This window comes from Lepidochelys olivacea (assembly GCF_965140295.1).
Source record: "Lepidochelys olivacea isolate rLepOli2 genome assembly, chromosome: 1".
Lineage (NCBI taxonomy): Eukaryota > Metazoa > Chordata > Testudines > Cheloniidae > Lepidochelys > Lepidochelys olivacea.
The window spans coordinates 14,960,435-14,986,597 of record NC_140411.1 but is presented as its reverse complement, the minus strand read 5'-3'; the positions used below and the strand labels follow the sequence as shown (position 1 = coordinate 14,986,597).

General features: G+C 46.5%; 1 protein-coding gene across 4 annotated transcripts in view; it reads right to left on the bottom strand.

The window, feature by feature from the left end:
* GDPD5 (glycerophosphodiester phosphodiesterase domain containing 5) overlaps window positions 1–26,163 on the bottom strand; it is a 339,945-nt gene that overhangs the window by 202,372 nt on the left and 111,410 nt on the right. For 3 of the 4 annotated variants that reach the window (XM_084616709.1, XM_084616707.1, XM_084616708.1), the window contains exon 3: window positions 12,242–12,416. In XM_084616709.1, coding sequence (XP_084472835.1) covers window positions 12,242–12,358 — 117 coding nt within the window. In that variant the 5' untranslated portion in view covers window positions 12,359–12,416. Of the gene's footprint in view, window positions 1–12,241; window positions 12,417–26,163 lie in introns of those variants that run through there. The other variant, XM_084616710.1, reaches the window with a different exon arrangement.

The window sequence follows — 26,163 nt, the reverse complement described above, 5'->3', positions numbered from 1 at the left end:
GCGGTCAAGAAACTTGATTTAATTGTCTCATTACAGACTGTTAATTCCAGTTCTCTTTTATGCAGACGAGGCCCAGATACACCTTGAGCCTGCCAGCACAGAGGTTTCCATTTTCAAAGATCCAATGTACTCTGGGGGACTTGTTTAGTTCAAATAGGAATCGGGATTCACAAGAGGGCTAATGAGTTACCAACATTCAATAAGCAGGTACTGTAATGCTGACCCCCACATCTCTGGTTACACTTCAAAGCAAGGTAGTGCAAAGAGCTGGTTCAGGGGCCGCAGAAGAGAGAGCAGCCTCTGTTACCCATTGAAAGGCTATACCAGCAAGTGACCTATTTATTGCAAGGAGAGGGAAAGGGGACAGACTGGAGCCACATAAATTGCACTCTGAGAACAATGACAGAATGAAGCATTAGAAACAGAGCTTGGAGGAAGTGTAGTCCAGTGGTTAGAAGCAAGACAGCCCAGCAGTTAGGACTCCAGGGTTTTTATTTCTGGCTCTGTTACTTAATCTGAGCTCAGGAAAGTCACTTAGTACCTGTTTCTGCCTCTTTTTCCTCCCCATTTGTAAACTTGGGGGGGGGGGGTAAATCCCTCCCGGTGTCACAGGGGGCTTTGGTGGGGATGGATTGCTTTGAGATCTTTGAATGAAACGTGCTAAATAATCACAGAGCACTAGGATAAAGTACGAACCAACACTCCTCATTCATCTAAATGCCATCCAGGTTTGGGAGGCAATTTGAAGCATTACCCAGTCACCCACAGATCAGGAGATAATCAAAACATCATTGACTATGACTAACTTAAGATCCAGCACTAAACAACTAAGTGGACTAGGAACCTCAGTGGCCTCAGCCACTGTACCCCAATGGGGTCCCAGAACAGCAACGCCAGGTAGAGTTGCCAACTTTCTATGTGCAGGCAACCGAACACCCTTGCCCCACCCCTTTCCCCAAGGCCACGCCCCCACTCACTCCATCCCTCTCCCCCACCCTTGCTCACTCACTCATTTTCACTGGGCTGGGGCAGGGGGTTGCAGGGTGGGGGGAGGTGAGGGCTCTGGCTGGGGGTGCGGCTGGAGATGAGGGGTTTGGGATGCAGGAGAGCGCTCCAGGCTGGGGCAAGGGGTCAGGGTCTGGGAGGGGGCTCCAGGCTGAGGCGGGGGTTGGGGTGTGCGAGGGGGTACAGGTTCTGGGTTAGAGGTGTGGCCTTCAGGGTGTGGCCATAAATGAGGGGTTCAGGGTGTGGGATTGGGATCTGGGATTGGACAGGGGGTTGGGGGAGCGGGGGTGAGGGCTCCGGCTGCAGGTACAGGCTCTGGGGTGGAGCCAAAGATGAGGGATTTGAGGTTCAGGAGAGGGCTCCGGGCTGAGGCAGGGGGTTGTGGTGTGGGAGGGGGTATGGGATCTGGCCTAGGGAGTGCAGGCTCCAGGGTGGGGCCAGAAATGAGGGGTTCAGGGTGCACGAAAGGGATCCTGGCTGCAGCAGGGGGTTGGGGTGGAAGGGCGGGTGAGGGCTCCAACTGGGGGTGCGAGGTCTGGGGTGAGGCTAGGGCTTGAGGTGCAGGAGGGGGCTCTGGGCTGGGGCAGAAGGTACAGGAGGGAGTGTGGGCAGCGCTTACCTCAGGCAGCTCCCGGGAAGCTGCCGGCATTTCCCTCCGGCTCCTAAGTGGAAGCTCGACCATATGGCTCTCCACACTGCCCGCACCTGCTCCTGGCCAATGGGAGCAGCTGAGCTGGTGCTGAGGGCAGGGGCAGCGTGCAGAGCCCCTGTGGCCATCCCTCTGCCTAGGAGGCAGAGGGAGATGCCCGCAGCTTCCCAAGAGTCGCAGAGAGTCAGATAGGGAGCCTGCCTGCACCGCCAACCAGACGTTTAATAGCCCGATCAGTGGTGCTGACCAGAGCCGCCAGGATCCCTTTTTGACTGTGTACTCAGGTTGGAAACCAGACACCTGGCAACCCTAGAGCCAAGCCACCTTCCCTCTCTTCTCCCCATTTTCCCAGATATCTTAGACTCTTTGCATGACAATCAGCAGTGGTAGAAGCAGGGAGGCACAGCGCTGTCAGGAAATCCTCGAAGGCGTAAAGAAGCACTTGTCACAGGACTTAACCCAGATGTAGGCTTTGCTTGGCAGAGGTGCCTGGTGTTGACAGGGATCCAGTGGAATTGTTATCAAAGGGCTCCAGATAAAGAAGGGATTATTATGTCTGTTGGAAGTGCTGTTTAAGACGTTGGGCCCACTCTTCTGTCCCTGGCTGGCTGAGTGAAGTTCTTAGGGCACCTCCTCTGAACCCTGAAGAGGCAGAACCTATGTTCTCTCTTGAGCCGCTCTCTCAATGCCAACATCCTATTCTGAGGAGAGGCCGTGCTACCTAGCGGTTAGAGCACAGGACCCTGTGTCAACGCCCTTGGGCTCCGTTCCCCATGCTGCCACTGATTCACCTTACAGCAGCTTGGCTTCTGTGCCTCACTTTGCCCAGCTGTGAGGAGGCCTCCCTCGCAAATGGTACTCTGAGACTTGTTTGTAACTCCTCCAAAGGCCCCCGGAGAACAGCATGCCGGGAGTGAAGCTATTGCGTTCACCCCAACCAACATAAAAAGTGCCACTAAAAACCATCGTCAATCCCAGCCCCCAAATAAAGACGTTCAGAATTGGGTTTAGCCCTCAAGTTCGGTGGCACTGATGCAGTCACACTGCACTCATAGAAAACAGTCTGGTGTTAGGGGAGAGCTGGGGAAGAGGTTGGGCTTTTTCCCCAGGTCTTCTGGAACGGGCTCTGGCACATGGCACTAAGATTAAGCAGTTCATTGGCTTCTCCCCACCCAGCACTTGGAGTCACTTCAGCTGATGCAAACTCATCCGGTTCATGAGTAGATCTGGACTGTCTGCCACACCCTACTAAGGGTTGTATCAGGTTGGATCAGCAAAGCTTCATAGTGAGTTTCAATGTCTCCATGTAAAGGTACCAAAAAACATTAAAAGGGGCCACTTCTGAGGCAGGAGCACCATGGTCCTGGCTAGAGGACTTTTAAAGCAATCTCTCTGTAATGGCCTGGCTAGCAGACAGGTCCCGACTGCCCTCTTTAGGATGGAATGTCAGACTTCCTTAACCTGCATGATCCATCTTAGTGCAGCAACACCATGGTCCCTGGATAGAGCTGGCTGGTTACATGGTGCTGGCTCTCCTTATACCCAACTGCTTCTTTGTTGCAAACTACCTAATGGTCTGTAAAAGCAACTTGAAATGAGGTCAAAGGAGCCCTTAGCTATTCTTGTAAAGGTTGTTGCTATATAAAGAAGAAACTGGTCAATAGCAATGGCTCACTAGACCTGGAGCTGGCAGATACCAGAGAGAAAAGTCCCAGGAAGAGGAGAATGAGGCAGCCAGGCAAAAGGACCAGGAGCAAGAAAGTGTGCTTGGGGAAAAGAGGCTGTCACTATCTGGTGGAGAAGCAGAGGGAAACCGAAGAACACAATACTCAGAGGGGCAAGAAAAATATCAACTTTTATCCAAAAAGGATACCACCACTTACTGCATGCTAGACAATAGTTACCAGACACTGCTTCTGCATGCAAGCAGTGATGGTAGTTGCCATATGAATGTGATCAGTGACAAACAGGAAAAGTAGTTTCTCTGATGACTAATGGGTGTGAAGGTGGTAAAACAGTCTCTGGTCCATGCTGTGGAGGTGTTGATAATCCCAGCTCTACTGAATGGCCACAGTGAACGAGCCAAAACACTGCTGGTACATCGAATGGAGATTGTACTGTAATTCAAGTGGGAGAGGTCTATGTGTTTGAATTAGATGGGCCAGAGATTTGTTCCTGCTATCGGCCATAAAGAGAGATGTTCAATTAGAACATGTAAAACAGCTGATCAGTTAAGTACTTTGCAGCCACAAGATCATTATGCTCTCAGTTATTCCTGACAAGGTCCAGGATTCACAGCACAGAGCAAGGCTGATTCACCAAGTAAACTGTATGCAAGGGATTTAAACCACAAAATGTACTAGAGGCATCGGGACAAAAACAGTTTGTAAGCAGGGGGAACTACGTAAGGGCAGACACAGATTTACATATCTGTAATTAATGTCTCAGTGTTATGACAGCTAAACCAAAGAACGTATCCCGTGCTGGAGCACAGAAGCAAATTAGGCTATTATTAAATTGGACTCAAAGCAATTAAAATTTTTAAACGACAGAAGTTCACATCATTCCTATCTCCAGCCTAAAACTTATGGTCATAAAATAAAAAAAAAAGGAGTCAGTCTCCAATCTAAAGCCAGAAGGGAAATCCAATCCCAGTGAGATACAGTTCTACACAATTTCATTCTTTTAAGCTCCAATTTCCCGATCTTTGTGGATTTTCATTGATTCCAAGGCCAGAATGGACCATTGTAATCATCTAGTCTGATTTCCTGTATAACACAGGCCATAGAACTTCTCCAAAATAATTTCTAGAGCAGATCTTTTAGAAAAACATTCAATCTTGATTTAAAAATTGCCAGTGATGGAGAATCCACCATGATCCTTGGTAAACTGAATAAATGAGTAAGGCTACAATTAGTTATGGAGGTCCCGGCAGGCACGGATTCCGTGACTTTACCGGGCCTCTGTAACTTCTTTGGCTTCAGTTGTCAGCGGCTGAAGCTGGGGCTGAAGGAGGGATGGTGCACACCCCTGCCCCGCAGCTGGGGCTGGCGCCATGACTGTGCGCCCCCACCCCGCAGCCAGGGCCACGTACCACTGCCCCATGGCGGGGACTGCATCTGGGGCCACGTGCCCCTACCCTGCGGCTTGCAGCGAGGGCTGCAGCGGGAGCCAAGCACCCCCCTCACAGCTTCCCAGGGCCATGTCCGCCTCTGTGTCTGGGGTTGGAGCCAGGACTGCGTGGCCCTGCCCAGGAGCTGTACGTCCCCCGCCCAAGTGGCTGCGTGCCCCCGCTGAGGCTGTGGACACTGGAGCCAGGGCTGTGCCCTTCCCTCGCCCCCCCCCCCCCATAGCAGAGGGCTTGGCCTATTAGTCCCCTCCAGAGGACTCCAGCTGTCATTCTACCCTTCTTTCTCCCCACCCCCACCACCTTGCCCTGCCCCTGGTTATTTTTAGTGAAGTCACAGACAGATCACAGGCTGCTGTGAATTTTTGTGTATTGCTGTGGTGTTTAGATGTTGCTTGTAATTATCAGAATTGGGAGCACTGGCTGTTGGGAGTCTGAAAGGACAGGAAACAGGAAGAAGGGGAGAGGAGTTGAAGAGGCTGAGGGAGAGCTACTAAGGGTGCAGCAGCAGCTTGGAAAAGAGGTTTCCACTTTAAAAAATAAAGTCCTGTTGAAGTTTGTTAGTACCTTGCCTGGCTACTACAATAATTGCCCATGACCTCTCCATAGCCTTACCAATGAGTAATAACTCACAGTTAAAAATGTATGCCTTATTTACAGGCTGAATTTCTCTAGATCCAATGGCTGGAAGTTGAAACACGTTATACCTTTCTCCACTAGATTGAAGAACAGATTATAAAATATTTGTTCCCCACATAGATACTCAGACTAATCAAGTCACCCCAACCTTCTCTCTGCTAAGCTAAATAGATCGAGGTCCTTGAGTCTATCACTATAAGGTGTGTTTTCTAATCCTTTAATCTTTTTTGTTGCTTTTCTCTGAACCCTCTCCCATTTATCAACATCCTTGAATTGCAGACATCAGAATGGACATAGTATTTTAGCAGCAGTCACGCTACTTCCAAATAGATGGAAAATAAACCTCTCTACTCCTACTCAAGATTCCCGTGTATGCATCCCAGGTCACATTAGCCACAGCACCATGGTGGGAGTTCATCTTTAGTTACTTACCCACCATGACCCCCAAATCTTTTTCAGAGTCACTACTTCCCAGGATGGAGTTCCCCATCCTTTAAGCAAGACCTATATTCTTTGTTTGTATATGTACACATTTAACATTTAGCCACATTAAAATTTGTGCCCAGTTTACCAAACAATCCAGGTTGCACCCTCCAGGTCTAGGTGGGGCTAGCACTGGGGCTGGAGGAGAGCCGGGCTGGGAGGTAGCCCTAGATGCTATGTGGGTGAGCCACGGCCCACCCATAGCTACACCCCTGGTTTTACCTCAAGTTTTCAAACCTCAAAAGTTTCAGTTAGTGTTTGAGTGGCAATTTAGAGGATTTGCCTCCCCCACAACCCAAGAAGCTGGTCACCAAAACCCATTCAATATTGTAAAATTACTGAGATGCAACCAACCTATAAAACAGCTGGTTTAGTTTTGCACAATGGATTGACAAGAAATTACTGATTACATTTGGATTTTGTGGACTTCTCCAAACAAAAATTCCTCTCCCAGGGGTGAGATTTGAAGCACTCAGATGCTACGCTTACAGGAGTAGCATAACCACATTCGTGTGAACAGAACAGACTCTGAACACGTTTTTCTTCTTATACATGCTCATTGCCCTCGTACAACAGCAGAAGAGTACTGATTTCTAATGTACGGCAGAGTGAGATGCCTGCCTTACACCTGTGTGAAAAGAGAATCAAGCCCCCTAATCCCACATTTCAGCCCCAATGGATTTTAAAAGACTGAAGCTGCAGCAGAATCTGAATTACAGCACTGCCAGCGAATGCTGCTGTAATACTCAGCATCAGGTCAGTTAAGGTAAAAGCCTGTGAGTTACACATGGAGACCACCACATGTATACACTGCCATTAGAAAGGCTGCTCCCTAGGCGTTTCATTGCTAGGAATCCATCAGCTGGAGAGTTTTGTCTGGTGACCACCTATGGAAATTCCTATTTCTGCATTGTGACAGGTTTCAGAGTAGCAGCCGTGTTAGTCTGTATTCGCAAAAAAGAAAAGGAGGACTTGTGCCACAAGTACTCCTTTTCTGTTTCTGCATTAGATCTTTCAAAGCACAAATGGCAACTATATGCCAAACCCAGTTTGTACTGGTCCCTCACACCTCTAGGGCTGCAAATCGTATGCTGGCGCAGGATGTCTCATGAAGATGAAGCAATGATCTAATCAGAACGTCCTTATTCGAGTACCTTCTGACAGAGCGGTCACTAAATCATTTGTTTTATGCCAACTAGGACACTTGCAGGAATAATGCGAGAACACAAGCAAAATTGTTTCCTTTTTATGAAGACTCCAATTAATATTTTAAAAGCATGAAAGGCAATCTCGCCAGTAGGTTAGGAAAACCGCACTTAATGGAAAAGGAGCTGCAAGCCTCACAGCGGCTACTCATCCGTCAAAATTAATACAAAAAGGAAATCAAATGTGCAAGAAGCGTGTGGCCTTTTGTCCTTCAAAAGGTTATAGAAGGGTAAGAGACAATTACAGTTACACACCGCTCTCTAACAAAAATGTAAAACTCAAGCTTACAATTAAAATTCTCATTTTCATTTAAATCTTCCACACAGCAGGAAGTCTGAGCTGCATTTTTATAAGTTGCAAGTGGGGAGAGGAGAAGTGACTTTAAAACCTTGGCTCTTCACTAGGAACTTAATCTACGTGGATTTCACTGGAGATCTCCAAGTTTCTGTATCCACCCCAGCCAAGCAGGCTGCATTTAACAATGGCGCTCCCTCCCACAACTGCTTTTGAAAGCTGTTTTTCTGCTTGTCTGCCCAGGGTAAGTAGAATTCAGCATCCCATGCAACAATCCATGGTGGTTTTAGAGTACAACAAAGGGTCAAGCGCACCTTGCTACGGTGACTAATAAATTCACGCTCCATATCAATATGGCGACCGTTTAACCACAGCCAAAGGTGGACGCAGTGGGTAGTCTGATTCCGATTGTCGAACGCTGCTCTCTGTGAGCGTGGGCAGGGCTTAGCAATATGCCAACCACCACACAATAATTTATAATGAAAACAGGGGAAAGTCCTAAGGGTAGCTGAGGGTGTAGCAGCAGGCAGCAGCTGCTGTCTCCTTGCAACTACAGGGCAAAGACCAAAGAACCACACCAACTACAGATTTTCCATAGAGGGCAAGCCGTAGCGAACAATTTTTACTCATCAGGCCATGAGGAAACCTGCACAGACAAATGCCACGGTGGGATGCACATCGTTTTGAGATGATTAACATATCTACATTGCGATCCTTAATTAAGTGCAAGGTTTTGGAATCCTGGCTAGTTGCCAAAAATGCCCATGGAGTCAAGAAGTCTGGGCACCCAGAACATCAAAGCAATAATTAATAGCTTCCTTAAAGAGTTCACCATGCTAGGACTACTGCTTAGCTCTGGATCACCACCACCTTAGTAGCAAATGGCAAAGCAATAGCCACCATTTGAGATTTGGTTCACATCTACCCACCTGCACAAAATTTCAGTGACTAAATAGATTTAGTGCAAATTCACTGATTACGTAGTATGTTTAAATATTCAGGGACAGGTTCTCCTATCCCTACTCAGTATCAGTAACATCTTACTCCTCAGGTGGTGCAATTAAAGATAGAGGAGCTACTTGCAGAGTAAGGTACTAGCATGGAAGAAAAACATTCTAAAAGCTTCAGGCAGCAGATCTACTGCTTCCAAATTATTTCTGTATTCCTGACACTTGAGCACTGACAGCAACTTGGCATGGTGTGACGTACGGGATGCCTATGTCCCGTCACCCTCTGGTGAAAGGTCCACCAAGCAGATAAAGGTACCCACTACTTTCACTACCACAACCTGCAGGAGGTTTCTTTTTGCTAACGTGATGGAGACATCTCTTTTTGGAGCTGAAAATCAAAAGACTCCAATCCAGCTCTGCTTATGTGCACTCACTGGCAGCTACATCCATTCTCTGCGCCACACGGATGCACTATGGCAGGAAGAGGAATGAAAGTTGAGGAAGAGTGGACAGACAGAGGATGCAAGAACAAAGCCTATGAAAAAATACTCAAGAACCGAATCAAAACCAGGGAGGTACACGGCCTCTACTTTTTATTTATTTTTAAGTGATGTGACAATGTTTCATTCTAGGTATTAACATCTGTATATTTGTTTTCTTCTACAATAGTACAGGGTTTTCAGGAAGACTACAAATAAGGCCTCTTAGAGTCTCAATTTAGTCTGGCCCTACCTAACTTTGTTTAACTCACTTACTCTTTCCCTTCTTGCTTGCTACTTCAAGCTCTGAAGCTCTGTACGGACAAGCAGAGCAAAATTAGCTGAACCATATAATGCAGTTAAGGTTGCCAACTCCTCTCTTACCTCTCAGAGAGCTGATGCCCACATGGGAGGACATAAAAAGTCCAGTGCAAAGAGCTTTACACAATGTATTAATTTCTTTAGCAGAACTGTAGATTCATGATTCAATCTTGTGGATGACAATTTATGGCAACAAAACTAAGATTAGTGCAAGACGAGGCATGTTTCACTTGAAAATTAAGGCTGCACATACCCCCTGGGCCTCACTCTTGAACAGTACCCTTACAACCAATCTTTAACTAGTAAATTTCATATTCTAGCTAGTAGATGTCTCTATTTTTAAAACCCTTCTTAAAGGGTGCGAACAGCTCTACTGCGCCACTGGACACAATTCAGCATCTTGGCAAATGTCTTTTAGTGCAGTGAAGTAATTCTACTTACCACTGTATTTCTCAACATTCTGACCCAGTTTTCTGGTCATGTTTTAAATGTTTTTAACAGTTGCTACAGCAAAACTCTTGAGCATTGAGAAACAAACAAGATCTTCTAGAGGGGAGGAGTTCTGCATATCAGTTTGTTCAAACCTTTTCTTAACCCCAGTGTAGATTTGTTTTTAAAGCAGTATGCACTAGAAACTGTATAATGTTGAAATGAGAGAAGCATTAGCAGCAGTATAAGCTTCCCCATATACCTCTGCCAAAATACCTAAACGCTGCCCTGGTAGGGATGGAAATACCCTCTGTAACAAGGAAATAGTCTGGTTTCCATAGCCTGTTCAGTCCCAGCTAGTGCTCACTGTTCTGCTTTCCTCCAAGTACAATGAAACCACTCAACACACCTTCTGCAACCTAACTGCAGAAACTCAGCACTGCCTGTGGTATAGGAAACAAAAATGCACTAGAGGTTTGAAGTACCCAAAACTGATGATGCGAATAATAAATAAAATATTATGACTATTTCGCTCTTATCAATAGATCTCAAAGAACTTAAGGAAGGAGACTGGTATTATCATCCCGCATTGCACAAAGGAGGTAATGGGGGAATTTTGCACCACTGCGCATGTGCAGAATTTATGCCCCCCACAGATTTCTTTGCTTCTCTGCAGAAAAATGACTGACAGGGAAGCAAAGGGAAGCTGCAAGAGCAGTAATGCACCACTCCTTAGCTGTGCAGGTACATCTTTCAGGCACCCGGAGCAGCCAGCGGACAGGTAAGTCACCGCAGGGCTGGGGACACCCCAGCCAGTGGCTCCTACCCTGAGCCAGGTTCAGCTGCGAGTCCCACACCTAGAAACCTCCCCCAGCTGCAGGAAGCTCAGCATCCTCCCCTGCTTCCTGCCCCCCTTGCCCTTCAGTTGTGGTGGGAGGAGTCACTGTACAGGGAGCTGCTCCCCATCCAGCCAACCCCCATGCAACCGTACCTCCCATATCCAAACACTGCCACTAACTCATCCCATACACCTAGAACCCCCTAGCCCTCCATACCCCAACCCCACTCCACTGAACCTCAACCCCTCCATCTGGAACCCCTCTGCACCCTGATCCCCTGCCTCCGGAACCCCACCCCTGCACTCAGATTACCCCCCACCATTGAGCTCCTTGCACTCAAACCCCCACCCCTGGACCACCCTGAGCCCCCACATCCAGACCCCCATGCCACTGACCCCCAACTAGCTGCACCCAGACCCCTCTGCTGAGCCCCAACTACTTTCACCTAGAAGCCCCTGCAGAGATCCACTGCTGCTAGAACCCCCGCAACTAGCCTCTGTGCATCCAGATCCCCCGCACACCTAGGACCCTGCCCCGCCACTGAGCTGCCTGCACCCAGATTGTCCCACACAGAATCCTCTCACCCCACATCTGGATCCCCCCTCACTGAGACCCTCCACTCTTGGATCCTGCCTGCCCCACACCTGGTGCACCTGGCGCAGAGGGCAGTGCCCTAGCGTGTTTCTGGGGCAGGCCCAGGCCCAGGCCTTGTGCTGCTTCGGGGGTCGGGTGCAGCCTTACCACTGAGTCCGTGTCCCGGGGGTGGGAAGCCTGCAGGGTGATCTCCCACCTTCGTACCGCCAATGGCCTATCCTCCCCACTGCCATGCTGGAGCCTCTGCATTTATTTACTGACAAATAAAACTTGCAGAATTATGCAGAATTTTAAAATATTGGGCACGGAATTTTTATTATTTTGGTGCAGAATGCCCTCAGGAGTAAGAGATGAAGTGACTGTTCCAAGGTCACCCAGCAGGCCAGAGGTAGAGTTGGGAACAGAGCCCAGGTCCCCTCAAGTCCCAGCACGGTGCTCTGCCCACTGTGCCACACTGCTTCAAAGAGGAACCAGGCTGCAGTACTGCAGCTCGATTAGCTGCCTCAGCCCCAACAGTGGCTATGCCAGTGGTCCCCAACCTTTCTGTAGGAATAGCACATTAGCACAGACACCCCCGCCACCAAAATGCCTCCGAGAAACGGCAACGCTTCTCAGCGGGCGGTTCTCTGGCGGCCGTGCAGTGTCCTACGGGCGCACACAACTGCCCCGGCAGGCGCCATTGCACCTGCGGGCACCACGTTGGGGACCCCTGGGCTATGCCATCAGAATTGCTTCACCAGGGAGGTAACATCTGCCAGCCAGGAAGCCACAGGCTCTTAAACAGACCAAATTAAACAAAGGAGGGAGAACTGAAACCTCCTCATACATGCAAAGGGCAGACCAGAGATATTAAAATGAGAGGCTGTGACACAAGCTGACAAGGGCCGTGTAATTCACAAGCCTGAAGGCCAAGAACAGGGATACACGCATCCTCTTCTGCCACAGCAACAAAGGGTCAGGAACGCTCATGGTTTGAGTTAAAAACACATGCCACCTTTACCTCAGAGAAATCCCCAGGACCCTGGGGCCAGTAATTTCTATCCCTCACTTCAGTAACATATAAAGCAGCCAGGCTGCATAGAACCAGAGCTATTGAGAGCACGTTTTAAAACTGAAGCCTAATTTCACATTCAAGGCCAGCCTTCAGGTTCCCCATACCTGGCTATACGTTCAAAAAATTAACATGAACATGGGATGCATATGGGAGGAGACACCTGGTTACCAACCTTTGTGGTGTCATCATGTGACCGCTGGTACCGTTTCCAACGGCAGCCATAGATCCCGGTCAGGCATGACAAACATAACTGCGGCTCGTAGTACTGGAGTGGTTGGTGTTTAACCATGCTCTTCCCAGCTCTTCAGGAGCACGCTATCAGAAATCCATCAGGTCTTGGGAGCGCCCTGAAAAGAGAGAAGAGAGGGAAGCTGTGAACTCTCAGATCCTTTAAAATGGATGGAAACGATGGAAGCAGAACGTGGTTCATAGTTAGAACTGGAGAATGGTCGTCAGAACTCCTGGGCTGTATTCCCAGCTTTACCAGGATTTGGGCAAATTGTCCAACTCAATTAAAGTTTATATTTGAAAAACGTCTACTTGTTGTGCTGGCACAACACTGAATGATGTTTACTTTTTGCATTACTCACAAGCCCGGACAATTAAATCTCTGTGCTTTTAAATATTAAGGTCCAGATCCTCAGCTGGTACAAGTCTAAATCACTCGACTGACAATGAAACTACGCTGATTTTCCACAGCTGAGGATCTGGCCCTAAGTATTTAGTGGTATCTGGAAAGCAAGCCAAGGTCGGGTTTCAAGCCGTCTCTTGCTTCCTACACTGGTGAGTGGGAGAGGCAGCGTTCTCAGGAGCGCATTGCATGTCCCTCCCAATTCGCTCCAACAGAATTGTGCTGATGGGGCCTGCAGCTGGCCGAGGGCCCTTCCCATTACACAGGCGCATTCTCTCCCCCAAAAGAGTTCATGCATTAAGCGCCCAAAGAGTTGCCTATACTCAAGTGCCATTACCCTGAGACACGTAAAGGGCTCGTTTTCCCTGTCCCTCCTAGCCCGCTCCACCGGTGCGCGATGTTCTGCAGCATTCCAGTGCATACCTTGAGAAAACGTTCTGTAACTAACGACACTGATTCTATGCCACGTACGTCACAAAGCTACTGTTTATATTTAGACGCTTGCTTTCGCCTCAGCGGAGATCTGTAGCCAATATCCTTAGTGATCCAATGGATTTTACTATTAAAAATCACCATTAGCAAAAGGAAACCTAAGATTTATTGCCTGCACAAATGACACTGATGCTTGGAAATCTGGCATACTGAACACAACTACTGTTTGGTGGTAGGACTTGTGGTGCTCTCCATTCCCTTCCCAGACCCCATACCAATACCCCTCACCCATGTTTGTATATTTTCTACGTGGACAGGAAATCTTTATGTAAGGCCAACAGATCCCAGTCATTGGTAGGCAGGATCGAACCTGGGACCTTAGCTTAGTATATGAGCGTCTGCTGCATGAGCTAAAAGCCACATGGCTCATAGCTGAGGGTGTAGCAAACAATCGCTAGATCAATGGTCCCCAAACTTTTCAGGGTCATGCCCCCCTTTACCTCTATCCACACACACACACACACACACACCCCAACCCGTACCAGGAGCAGCACCGCAGCCCCCGAGGGAGGGTGGGGGGATATTGACGGGGTAAGGGGGCAGCTGGGGGGCAGGACTGAGGCCAAGTGCAGAGCCAGGCCTCGGCTGCAGTCAGGGCTGAGGCTGGGGGCCGGGCCAGGGTTGAGCTGAGAGAGGAGCAAGGCTGGGTGGTGCTCCCTCCCCACCCCGCATTGGGGCTGGCCCAGGCCCCACCACACACACGCACGCACACACCCCTGAATGTTCCTCTGTGCTCCCCTAAGGGAGGCATGTCACACAGTTTGGGGACCTGTGCTCTAGATGATAGAGGTGCCACCAGAGGGGACAGAGTGCCAGACCAAGCAGGCATGGGTTACATCTAGAGAGGTCCTCACCCCATAACTGCCGTGCTTCCTTTCACCCTGCATTCCACGTGTTCAGTTCTGGCTATTTCCAGTCGAGGGCCCAGTGTTTGGAACCTCCACCAGAATTGGAGACAGCAGGATTCTAAGAACATAACGGTCATACTGGGTCAGACCACAGGTCCATCTAGCCCAGTACCCTGTCTTCCGACCGTGGCCAATGCCAGGTGCCCCAGAGGGAATGAACAGAATCAAGCAACCCATCCCGTCACCCATTTCCAGCTTCTGGCAAACAGAAGATAGGGCACCATCTCTGTCCATCCTCACTAATAGCGACTGACAGACCTTCCTCCATGAACTTATCTGGTTCTATTTTAAACCCTGTTATAGTCTTGGTGTTCACAACATTGTCTGGCAAGGAGCTCCAAAGGTTGACTGTGCGCTTGTGTAAAAAAATATTTCCTTTTGTTTTAAACCTGATGCCTATTCATTTCATTGTGTGATCCCTAGTTCTTATGTTATGAGGAGTAAACAGTTCCTTTGTTCACATTCTCCACACCAGTCATGATTTTATAGACCTCTATCATATCCCCTCTCATTCATCTCTTTTCCAAGCTGAAAAGTCCCAATTTTATTAATCTCTCATATAGAAGCTGTTCCCTACCCCTAATAATTTTTGTTGCCCTTTCCTGAACCTTTTCCAATTCCAATATATCTTTTTTGAGATGAGGCGACCACATCTGCACACAGTATTCAAGATGTGGGCGTACCATGGATTTATATAGAGGTGATATGATATTTTCTCTTATTATCTATTCCTTTCTTAATGATTCCCAGCATTCTGTTCACTTCGACTGCTGCTGCACATTGAGTGGATGATTTCAGAGAACTATCCACAATGACTACAAGACCTTTCTTGAGTGGGAACAGCTAATTTAGACCCCATCATTTTATATGTATAATTGGGATTACGTTTTCCAATGTGCATTACTCTGCATTTATTGACTATCGTCTGCCATTTTGTTGCCCAGTCACCCAGTTTTGTGAGATCCTTTTGTAGCTCTTTGCAGTCTGCTTGGGACTTAACTATCATGAGCAGCTTTGTATCATCTGCAAATTTGCCACCTCACTGTTTACCCCTTTTTCCAGATCATTTATGAATATGTTGAATAGCACTGGTTCCAGTACAGACCCCTAGGGGACACCACTATTTACCTCTCCATTGTGAAAACTGACCATTTATTCCTACCCTTTGTTTCCTATTTTTTAGCCAGTTATCAATCCATGAGAGGACCTTCCCTCTTATCCCATAACAGCTTACTTTGCTTAAGAGCCTTTGGTGAGCGACCTTGTCAAAGGCAGTCTGAAAATGTAAGTACACTATATCCACTGGATCCCCTTTGTCCACATGCTTGCACGGAGATAAAGATGGCACGGAGAGAACGGGATGATGCTATTTTTTTTAATTAAAGTCAGGCTAATCCTAGGTTGGGGAAAATTAGCCCCGTCCATGGACTACACACCGTGCCAGACAACCAGGGTTTCAAGACCACCAGACTTTAGACAGACAGTGAACAGACAGCATATTAGTATAGTCCACTTCAGCATTGCATCTCCCTCTTCTTTCACACACCTGGCATCTCAATCCTCGGATTAAAGCTCTCTGTACAGGTCCCAGCAGCTGCTTAGCACCGTAATCCAGCCAGATGACACAGGAACTAGCAGAAGCTGCCACTTCAACAAAAATAATGGTCTACCCACACCAGACTGCCAGAGGTTTTTATATGTCCCCAGGGATAGGGCACAGAGTCAAGACCATTTCAGACTGGACACAAGGGTTATTTCTTGCCCGTTTGTCACCATCTCTCACAATCACTGCTGTGCTTTCTACCATGTGGCCTCCAAGCCTGGCCTCCAAGCTCATCCACAAGGTCGCCTCCTTTGGCCAAATTTAACCCTTTCTTACAGACCGCCTCCTGCTGATGTTGTTTTGGGTACAAGCTGCCTGTTCTCCTTCCTCTAAACGTCTCGCCGCTCGTCTGCCTGCCCTTAAACAAGACCTTCCTTAAGAAGGGACTGGCCCTTCTGAAAGGTTTAGAGCACACCTAGTATGCTGCGGGCAGACACTCCCATACATTTGGCACCAAGAGGCCCCAGACTAGGATCAAGGCCCCATAGCATTAGATGCCATTCAACACACACAAAACACACGATCTTTGCCCCAAAGAGCTTGCAATCCAAGACGAGTGACACGTGCAGGGCCATGAGTCGCGCAAGCTGGAAAATAATTTCCATTTGGTGAAACATGGAGGTTTCAGAAATTGTTTTTATTCTGATGCAGAACAAAAAGGAAATCTTTCAGAATTTCACAAAAACTGGGGCGCCCCTCCCTCCAGCTGAGCTCCCAATAAGAAATAGCCTCATGGGCTAGGGCACTCACCCGCCATGTGGGAGATCCAGGTTCAACTGACTGCTCCAAAGCAGGCAGGACTTGAACTGGGGGTTTCACATCCCAGGTGCGTGCTCTAGCCATGAGGCTATTCTGGGGTGGGGTCTTCCTTGCTCATAGTGGCATTTTCTGACAGGAAGACACTTCACCAAAAAGATTCCCAGATCAAAATACGCATGCACACAGGCTTTATATACATTTCCATTATAGGAACATCTTGTCCCAGGAACTCCTCCCTCCCCCTTAAGAGGCCATTCTCAAACAATGGAGACTGGTACATGCTGGGATAGGTCTTTGGGACTTTTAGGACCTGGTTCCGTGAAGTGCTTTGAAGTCAATAGTTATCAGTAAAGCTACGATTTTATCACAGAGGTAGGGGAAGTCATGACTTCCGAAGACCTCCGTGACTTCAGCCTGCTGGCGCAGGGAGCTGCAGGGTTCTGCCACCATCTGGGGCAGCCAGGAGCTGCAGGGTACCCATGCAAAAAGAAAGCAATAGGGTCCTGCAGGCAGCAGGGGAACCCTGGAGCTCCTTGAAGCTCCAGCCTGTCACAGGCACGGGGACCCCACAGCTCAGAGCCATGGGGTAGAGGAACCCTGGAGTTCCAAGCCCCCTGAGTGGTGGAGGTCCCCAGAGCTCCCAACCAGTCCCCCACAGCTGCCTATGGGCTCCCCATTTTGTGATAGATATTTTTAGAAGAAGTCAGGGACAGGTCACGGGCTTCCGTGAATTTTTCTTTATTGCCCATGACCTGTCCATGACTTTTATTAAAAATATCCGTGACAATATCTTAGCCCTTAGTTATCAGAGGTTCACAATCAAGCTGGAAGGGCAGATCAAGTGGGGTCCCTAAGGGATTCGTCCTGTGTCTGATTCTGTTCAATATCTTCATTCATGATTTAGATAATGGCATAGAGAGTACGCTTATTAAATTTGCGGACAATACCAAGCTGGGAGAGGTTGCAAGTGTTTGGAGGATAGGATTAAAATTCAAAATGATCTGGACAAACTGGAGAAATGATCTGAAGTAAACAGGATGAAATTCAATAAGGACAAATGCAAAGTACTCCTCTTAGGAAGGAACAATCAGTTGCACACAAAGAATGGGAAATGACTGCCGAGGAAGGAGTACTGCGGAAAGGGATCTGGGGGGGGGGGGCATAGTGGATCACAAGTTAAATGTGTCAGTGTAACACTGTTGGGGGTGGGGGGAATGAACATCACTCTGGGCTGTATTAGCAGGAGTGTTGTAAGCAAGACACAAGAAGCAATTCTTCCACTCTGTGCTGATTAGGCCTCAACTGGAGTATTGTGTCTCCTGTTCTGGTCGCCCCATTACAGGAAAGATGTGAACAACTGGAGAAAGTTCAGAAGAAAGCAACAAAAATGATTAAAGGTCTTGGAAACATGATCTATGAGGAAAGATTGAAAAAATTGGGTTTGTTTAGTCTGGAGAAGAGAAGCCTAAGGGTGGGACATAACAGTTTTCAAGTACATAAAAGGTTGTTACAAGGAGGAGAATGAAAAATTATCTCACTAACCTCTGAGAATAGGAGAAGAAGCAATGGGCTTAAATTGCAGCAAGGGTGGTTTAGGTTGGACATTAGGAAAAACTTCCTGTCAGTGTTGTTAAGCACTGGAATAAATTGCCTGTGGAGGTTGTGGATTTCTGTCATTGGAGGTTTTTAAGAACAGGTTAGACAAACACTGGTCAGAAATGGTCTAGTTATTACATAGTCCTACTCTGAGTGCAGGGGACTAGACTAGATGACCTACAGAGGTCCCTGCCAGTCCTACACTTCTATGATTCTATGATGTTAGTCACATTAGTTTGTGCACTAGTGGAAGGCACTCATACTGTGGCGATGAGCTGGATATAAGAGCCTATCTAGAGCAGTAGCCCATTCATCCCACTTCCCCCACCCACTCGCCAACTAGCTGTGCATTGTACATGACCACCTGCTATTAGTAACAGGGTCCATGACTGTGTCTCACCAGGATTCAGGACCACTGATGTCTTGAAGCAAGTTGCACATCATGAGAACGTCCATGGTTTACATGTTCTGAAACAGCACCGTATTAATTCCTATTCAAGCACATCCCTAAGCGCAAGAGAAGATACAATTGCAAAATGCCTTAAATGCCCCACCTCAGTAACAGCACCCTCTGATCCAGCCAGAAAGGTTCAATAGCACCCTGCAATTTTGTTTGAAGAAGATTCTTTCCCCTTGATGGAAAAATCCCAACTCCCTCATGTAGTAATATGCAAAGTGAGAATGGGGAGCTGTCCTGATGACAGGAATTCAACTGAATTCTCAAGCACAGCAGAACAAGAGTCCACAATCTACAATCCCTGTAATTTAACACGCAGTGAGAGGGGCTTCTTTCTGCAACGAACATACAGCTAACGTCAGTACTGGGCAAATTAGCTGAAACAACAGTAAAGAATAAAATTGTCAGACACACAGAATAACAAATTGTTGGGCAAAAGTCAACATGGTTTCTGTAAAGGGAAATCATGTCTTACTAATCTATTAGAGTTCTCAACAAACATGTGGACAAGGGGAATCCAGTGGACATAGTGTACTTAGATTTCCAGAAAGCCTTTGACATGGTCCCTCACCAAAGGCTCTTATGTAAATTAAGTTGTCATGGGATAAGAGGGAAGATCCTTTCAAGATTGAGAACTGGTTAAAAGACAGGGAACAAAGGGTAGGAATAAATGGTAAATTTTCAGAATGGAGAGGGGTAACTAATGGTGTTCCCCAAGGGTCAGTCCTAAGACCAATCCTATTCAACTTATTTATAAATGATCTGGAGAAAGGGGTAAACAGTGAGGTGGCAAAGATTGCAGACGATACTAAACTGCTCAAGATAGTTAAGACCAAAGCAGACTGTGAAGAACTTCAAAAAGGTCTCACAAAACTAAGTGATCAGGCAACAAAATGGCAAATGAAATTTAATGTGGAAAAATGTAAAGTAATGCACACTGGAAAAAATAACCCCAACCATACATACAATATGATGGGGGCTAATTTAGCTACAACTAATCAGGAAAGAGATCTTGGAGTCATCTTGGATAGTTCTCTGAAGATGTTCACGCAGTGTGCAGCAACAGTCATAAAAAAGCGAACAGGATGTTAGGAATCATTAAAAAAGGGATAGAGAATAAGATGGAGAATGTCTTATTGCCCTTATATAAATCCATGGTACGCCCAGGTCTTGAATACTGCATACAGATGTGGTCTCGTCATCTCAAACAAGTTATACTGGCATTAGAAAAGGTTCAGAGAAGGGCAACTAAAATGATTAGGGATTTGGAATGGGTCCCATATGAGGAGAGATTAAAAAGGCTGGGACTTTTCAGCTTGGAAAAGAGGAGACTAAGGGGGGATATGATAGAGGTCTATAAAATCATGAGTGGTGTGGACAAAGTGAATAAGGAAAAAAGTTATTTACTTGTTCCCATAATATAAGAACTAGGGGCCACCAAATGAAATTAATGGGCAGCAGGTTTAAAACAAATAAAAGGAAGTTCTTCACACAGCTCACAGTCAACTTGTGGAACTCCTTGCCTGAGGAGGTTGTGAAGGCTAGGACTATAACAGGGTTTAAAAGAGAACTAGATAAATTCATGGAGGTTAAGTCCATTAATGGCTATTAGCCAGGATGGGTAAGGAATGGTGTCCCTAGCCTCTGTTTGTCTGAGGGTGGGGATGGATGGCAGGATCATTGATCATTACCTGTTAAGTTCACTCCCTCTGGGGCACCTGGCATTGGCCACTGTCGGCAGACAGGATACTGGGCTAGATGGACCTTTGGTCTGACCCAGTATGGCCATTCTGACGTTCTTCTGTTATGTTCTTATATCTTGACTGCGTTCTTCACAGTCTTATACATTTTTTCTTTCCTAGACAATTAAAACCCAAACGTGCCGCCCCCCACACCACACAAATTTCTGTTGCACTAATGTTGATTTAAAGCTACACAAGAGACTCAAATATTACATTTGAACTAGTGATGGGCCTCAACTGCAAAATGTAAACATGCCCAAAGCTTCAGAATATTAGGGGCCATTTGCAAAACTTAGATCTGGATTTAAAGCGCACGTCTAGACAACTTTTGCGTGATGCGTAATAGATGACCTCTTATCCTTTGCTCTGTATTGAAAGCTACGTTAAATCAGGTGTTAAACTACCAATCCAGTGGTGGATTGGTGAACCAATGTTCTTCCCTTATACAACGTAGTTCAGGCCTTTTTCAAAAGAAGTTTAGCCTCTAGTCTTTGAGGCTGCAAAGAAAAAAAACATTCAGCCTGTCGAAGCGTACATTCATGGCTGCCCAGCGCTGGCTACACGGGCCTTTGTCTCAAGAGCTTATCACCACTGGGGCGCCTCCAGCAGCAGCAACGGTGGTTAACGCTAGTCAAGGTGCAGGCGTTTTAGCCACTGTGCTAGGCTGCAGGGTTGCTATCACCAGTGAAGCTGCACCCGTGGTAACAACTGTGGAAATTTTAGGGCAGAGACTTGTGTAGACAGCCCCCGAGTCTTCAAACAATACTTCTACGGAGAATCAGCTGCCACTCCTAGTTCATTTCAAGGTCATTTAAACTCTGTAGCCCAGGAGTGCACTCACCATCACCTAACTATTTCACTGCCAATCAAAGCGCCTAAGAAAGGAGCGGGGTGATCCTGCTGTGAAAGGCTGGCATGATCTTCTGACAGTGGCAGTCTCCTTGCAGGTCAGGAGTGGGCAGAACTTGGCTCGTACTCTCCCAGCATCTATTATAAGAAACCAAACCTGATCCCTGACAGATACCATTGTAAAGTCTGTTATTTCACCTGTCTGACACACAAAAAAATACAGGCTTTTACTGAATATTTTAACTGCAAATGTGTACATGCTGTTCCACGAACATGAGACTAAAACGAGACCATTTGCTCTGTTTTTTCCATTTGGAAGCCACTGGCAGCTGTCCATTCCTTCCTGCAACTCAACACATTGAGAGAAACTTGTGTTAGGCTGCTCCCAACACCACTGTCCCACACACAAACCAGATTGTGGAAGTCGGCACATGAAGAGGCCTTTCAACCGAGATCCCATCGATCACAAGGCAGCAGATGCCCAGAAACCACGGCTGCTCTTCAGAAAGAGTAAAAAAAAAACACAAAGGCTTTGCTTCCATTCCTAATATTAGGCCTTGTCTTTCCTTTGTGGATGTGGTCGCTGGATGACAACGACAGGTGGAACAGTTCCTCCTGTAAGTCACTGGTTTAAAATTTGGCCCAGGTCCCTGCTTTAAAGTGGGATGTCCAATTCAACCTTAATTCAAGCCTCAGCTGGTATCTCCGTAATTACTGTGGCACCCAGGGAGTCTAGCTGAGATCAGGGCCCCATTGCACTAGATGATGTACAAAGACAGCCAGAGAGACAGTCCCTGCCCAAAAGACCTTGCAATCTAAATGAACAAGACAGACAGAGAGGGAAGGGAAAAGGAGGCAAAGTGACATCCCCAAGGTTGCACACCAGGCCAGTAGCAGTGGGAATAGAATCCAGGTCTCCCAAGTGCCAACCTAGTTGGTGATTAGACTGAAAATCTCCCTAGAGGAACCTAGGATTGAATGGGCAAAGAACTGCTCTTCTTACCCTGTCAATGAGATCCACCAGGTCAGGCTGGAGAACCATCGACTGTTCTACCCAAACTGTAGCTGCTCCGTAGGTAAGATAGAGTATCCCTTTCATCCAGCATGAAATTCAAATACACACCTGATCAATTGCATGCCCCCAGCACACCCAGGAGCCCCGCACTTTGTGAACAAAGATGCGGTGCAGCACGTATCCTAGAAACATGTATTCATTTGGCTCGAGTGAGAGTATTACCTTGGGTGTTGTAGCCAATTGCCATTTCAGCTAGTAGTAATTTCTTGGCTCCTTGATTGCAGGAGGGCAGGGGGGGCAGAATGTTGCATCATCAACTTCTGACTGTTATGTCAGCACAGCACTAGGTAAGCAATTGCTATAGGTGTGGCAGGAACAGAGTCAGTTTAGACGGGAGGAGACAAACAGGAGTAAATGAAGAGAAAGGGTATCCATCCTGGTATATGGGATACAGCACTCTACCTCACCTTGAAACAATGATCCTGGGTAAAAGGTGGATGGTCTGGAAATTCAGTTAAGCCCTCAGATGATTCAACCCCAGCACCTTCCTCTTATTTCCTTCTACTTTGAGGGAGTCGTATAGTGGGGCACATGTGGGTGGATGCATAATGGGTTTTTTATGAACCTTTATGTTCGGAGCCAGTTTGCTCAGGCTTCATGAATCGATCTGTCCTAGCTTCAGAAGAATATGAACAGATCAAGATTGGCACGCGTCCCTTAAGTACTAACAGACAATGTCGGATATTGCTACAGCTATTAAATGTCCAAGCTTTTGAGCATGGTTAACAAGCAGAAATCTACAGATTTCTGAAAGGCATCGATCAAGTTTTTTATTGCATTTCTTTATTGCATTCCATTGACGTGGTATCTGGGTGTATGTTAAATGGCTTCAACTGGGATATTCAAAGTTTAAAGACAATACACTACCCTACACTTGAACAAAACAGCTATACTAAGAGTCCCAGATTTCACAGTTTTGTGAATGGAAAAGAATTGGGTACAAAGAACTTTTCACTACTCAGTGCAGCCAAGATCATTCTATATTTCCAACTGGAACTAGTTCCACGGGCTGGGCCGGCTACCAAGAATACCCTGCCTCTAGTTCGTCCTGATGTTAATACGTTCCAACACTTCCAACAATCAAAGTTTGTGTGGTAGACTAGAAATGCGGAGACAGTTGTCCACATAGGAACTAGAAGGTAGCAAGTTTGGGCTGTGAATAGGTAGTGGTGACTTGGACCTTTCAATTCCACCCGAGAATCTGACAGCCAGTGCAGGGAACAGAGTATCAAATTTATTATGTTTTTAAACAACATCTGCCAGTCTGCTGGAGCATCCTGTCGTCATTCTGCATTTGGAAGGCTTATTGGCCATGCCAAGTGGAGTTCTAGACCCCAATCCTGAAATCAAATCCTTACGGGCAGACCCCTACACCTGTTGGGAACGTCTGACTGCAGTGCATCTCTGTGGAGCCAACTACAAATTCGGCACTTGAAAGGCTATTGATTCATTTCCAACTGCATATTAAAAAAAAAATACCCCAAAACATATGCCAAGAAATCCAATGTAAAAATTAAAAACTAAAATGTTTATTTGAATTGCAATACAATGTTATCAGCATAAATACTCCCACCTCCCCTGTGTGTGTCGCTAGGTAACAAACAGAAGTCCATGAGGAAAAAGATCTACAAGGCTGATGAGTAACAGAAACAACAAGGGACCTTCTGACTAACGGAAGTCAGGCTGATAAAGTTTCCACACCGTGTTTACCATCTATCCAAGGATTTCGTGCTTAGTCTGAAATCATCTCTTGAATATTTACACCCCCTGCAACTAGAAGGGATTCTGACAGAAATTAAAAGATTGTACCCTTAACAATCAATGTTCCCATGACATCTACAGCTCTGACGTGGAGAATGCAGCCTATGAATGATTCAAACTTCTGCGGATTAGCATTACACATAGAAATAAAACCAGAAACAAGGCAAATTAATTATTCACATTCAGCAACGCACACCAGAAAAACCCACACAGCCTGTCAACCTTGACTTTAAAGATGCATCATCTGCCAATGGCTAAAAATGTTTTACTGTTGAATAAGTGAACTGATTCCTAGTTAGCATGCCCAATGGGGGGGTGGAGGGGGAATTTGTTTGCAAATACAGCAGCAACATTTTACGAAGACTTTAGGGAGTGCAATTAGCACACATTTCTTTAGAGAGATAATAGGATGCAGAACACACTACATACATTGCAACAATTATCCTTCTCTGATCACTTTCAAGCACAGCAAAATTACTTTACTCATGATGAAAATGTAAATGGAAACTGTCAGGTCAAATTTTGGCTACAGTTTGTAATTTTATTTATTTATTTATATTTTTAATTTTCCCTGGGGAGGATAGGTTGCTTTTAGTAGTACATTACAGTGGTGCTTAGAGGCCTTGACTGAGATCAGCGGCACACTGCTAGGTGCTCTATAGACACATATCGTAGACAGTCCTTGCTCTAAAAAGCTTACATCCTAAATGGACAAAAATGAGCACTTTTTTTTTTTTTTTTTGAGAGAGAGAGAGAGAGAGAGAGAATGGAAATTGCTATTTTCTACAACTAAAGCCATTCCCCTCCAGCATCAACTCCTCAGTCATCACAGCATTGCACCGATGCCCTCACTATCAACTAAAGTGAAACCAACTTAGATTCAGTGAAATATCGGAATCTTAATTTCACCCTCTACCTACGCCCCCAGTTCCAATCCTTCCAGCACAGCAGTGATCAAGTGTCTTTCCCACCTGACGGCTATTCAGTGGCCACTGTGAAATGAGTGCTTTCAGAGTAGCAGCCGTGTTAGTCTGTATTTGCAAAAGAAAAGGAGTACTTGTGGCACCTTAGAGACTAAAAAATTTATTTGAGCATAAGCTTTCATGAGCTACAGCTCACTTCATCGGATGCATTCAGTGGAAAATACAGTGGGGAGATTTGTATACACAGAGAACATGAAACAATGGGTGTTTGACTGTAATGAGAATGATCACTTAAGGTAAGCTATTACCAGCAGGAGAGCGGGGGGGGGGGGGGCGGACACACCTTTTGTAGTGATAATCAAGGTGGGCCATCCATTTCCAGCAGTTGACAAGAATGTCTGAGGAACAGTGGGGGGTTTGAGGGGGAAATAAACAAGGGGAAATAGTTTTACTTTGTGTAATGACCCATCCACTCCCAGTGTTTATTCAAGCTTAAGTTAATTGTATCCAGTTTGCAAATTAATTCCAATTCAGCAGTCTCTCGTTGGACCCTGTTTTTGAAGTCTTTTTTGTTGAAGAATTGCCACTTTTAGGTCTGTAATCGAGTGACCAAAGAGATTGAAGTGTTCTCCAACTGGTTTTTGGATGTGATAATTCTTGACTTCTGATTTGTGTCCATTTATTCTTTTACATAGAGACTGTCCAGTTTGACCAATGTATATGGCAGAGGGGCATTGCTGGCACATGATGGCATATATCACATTGGTGGATGTGCAGGTGAACGAGCCTTTGATAGTGTGGCTGATGTTATTAGGCCCTGTGATGGTGTCCCCTGAATAGATATGTGGACACCTTTGTTGCAAGGATAGGTTCCTGGGTTAGTGGTTCTGTTGTGTGGTTGATGGTGAGTATTTGCTTCAGGTTGGGGGGCTGTCTGTAAGCAAGGACTGGCCTGTCTCCCAAGGTCTGTGAGAGAGTGATGGGTCGTCCTTCAGGATAGGTTGTAGATCCTTGATGATGTCTTGGAGAGGTTTTAGTTGGGGCTGAAGGTGATGGCTAGTGACATTCTGTTATTTTCTTTGTTGGGCCTGTCCTGTAGTAGGTGATTTCTGGGTACTTTTCTGGCTCTGTCAATCTGTTTCTTCACTTCAGCAGGTGGGTATTGTAGTTGTAAGAATCTTGGCGGCGGGGGGGGGGGAAATGGTTTGAAAATTTTCACTTAATTTTTTAAAAGAACATTCAGAAAAATCTTTCATAGGCTCTAAGGTCAAAGTTTAGTTCCGACTTCTTTCATTGAC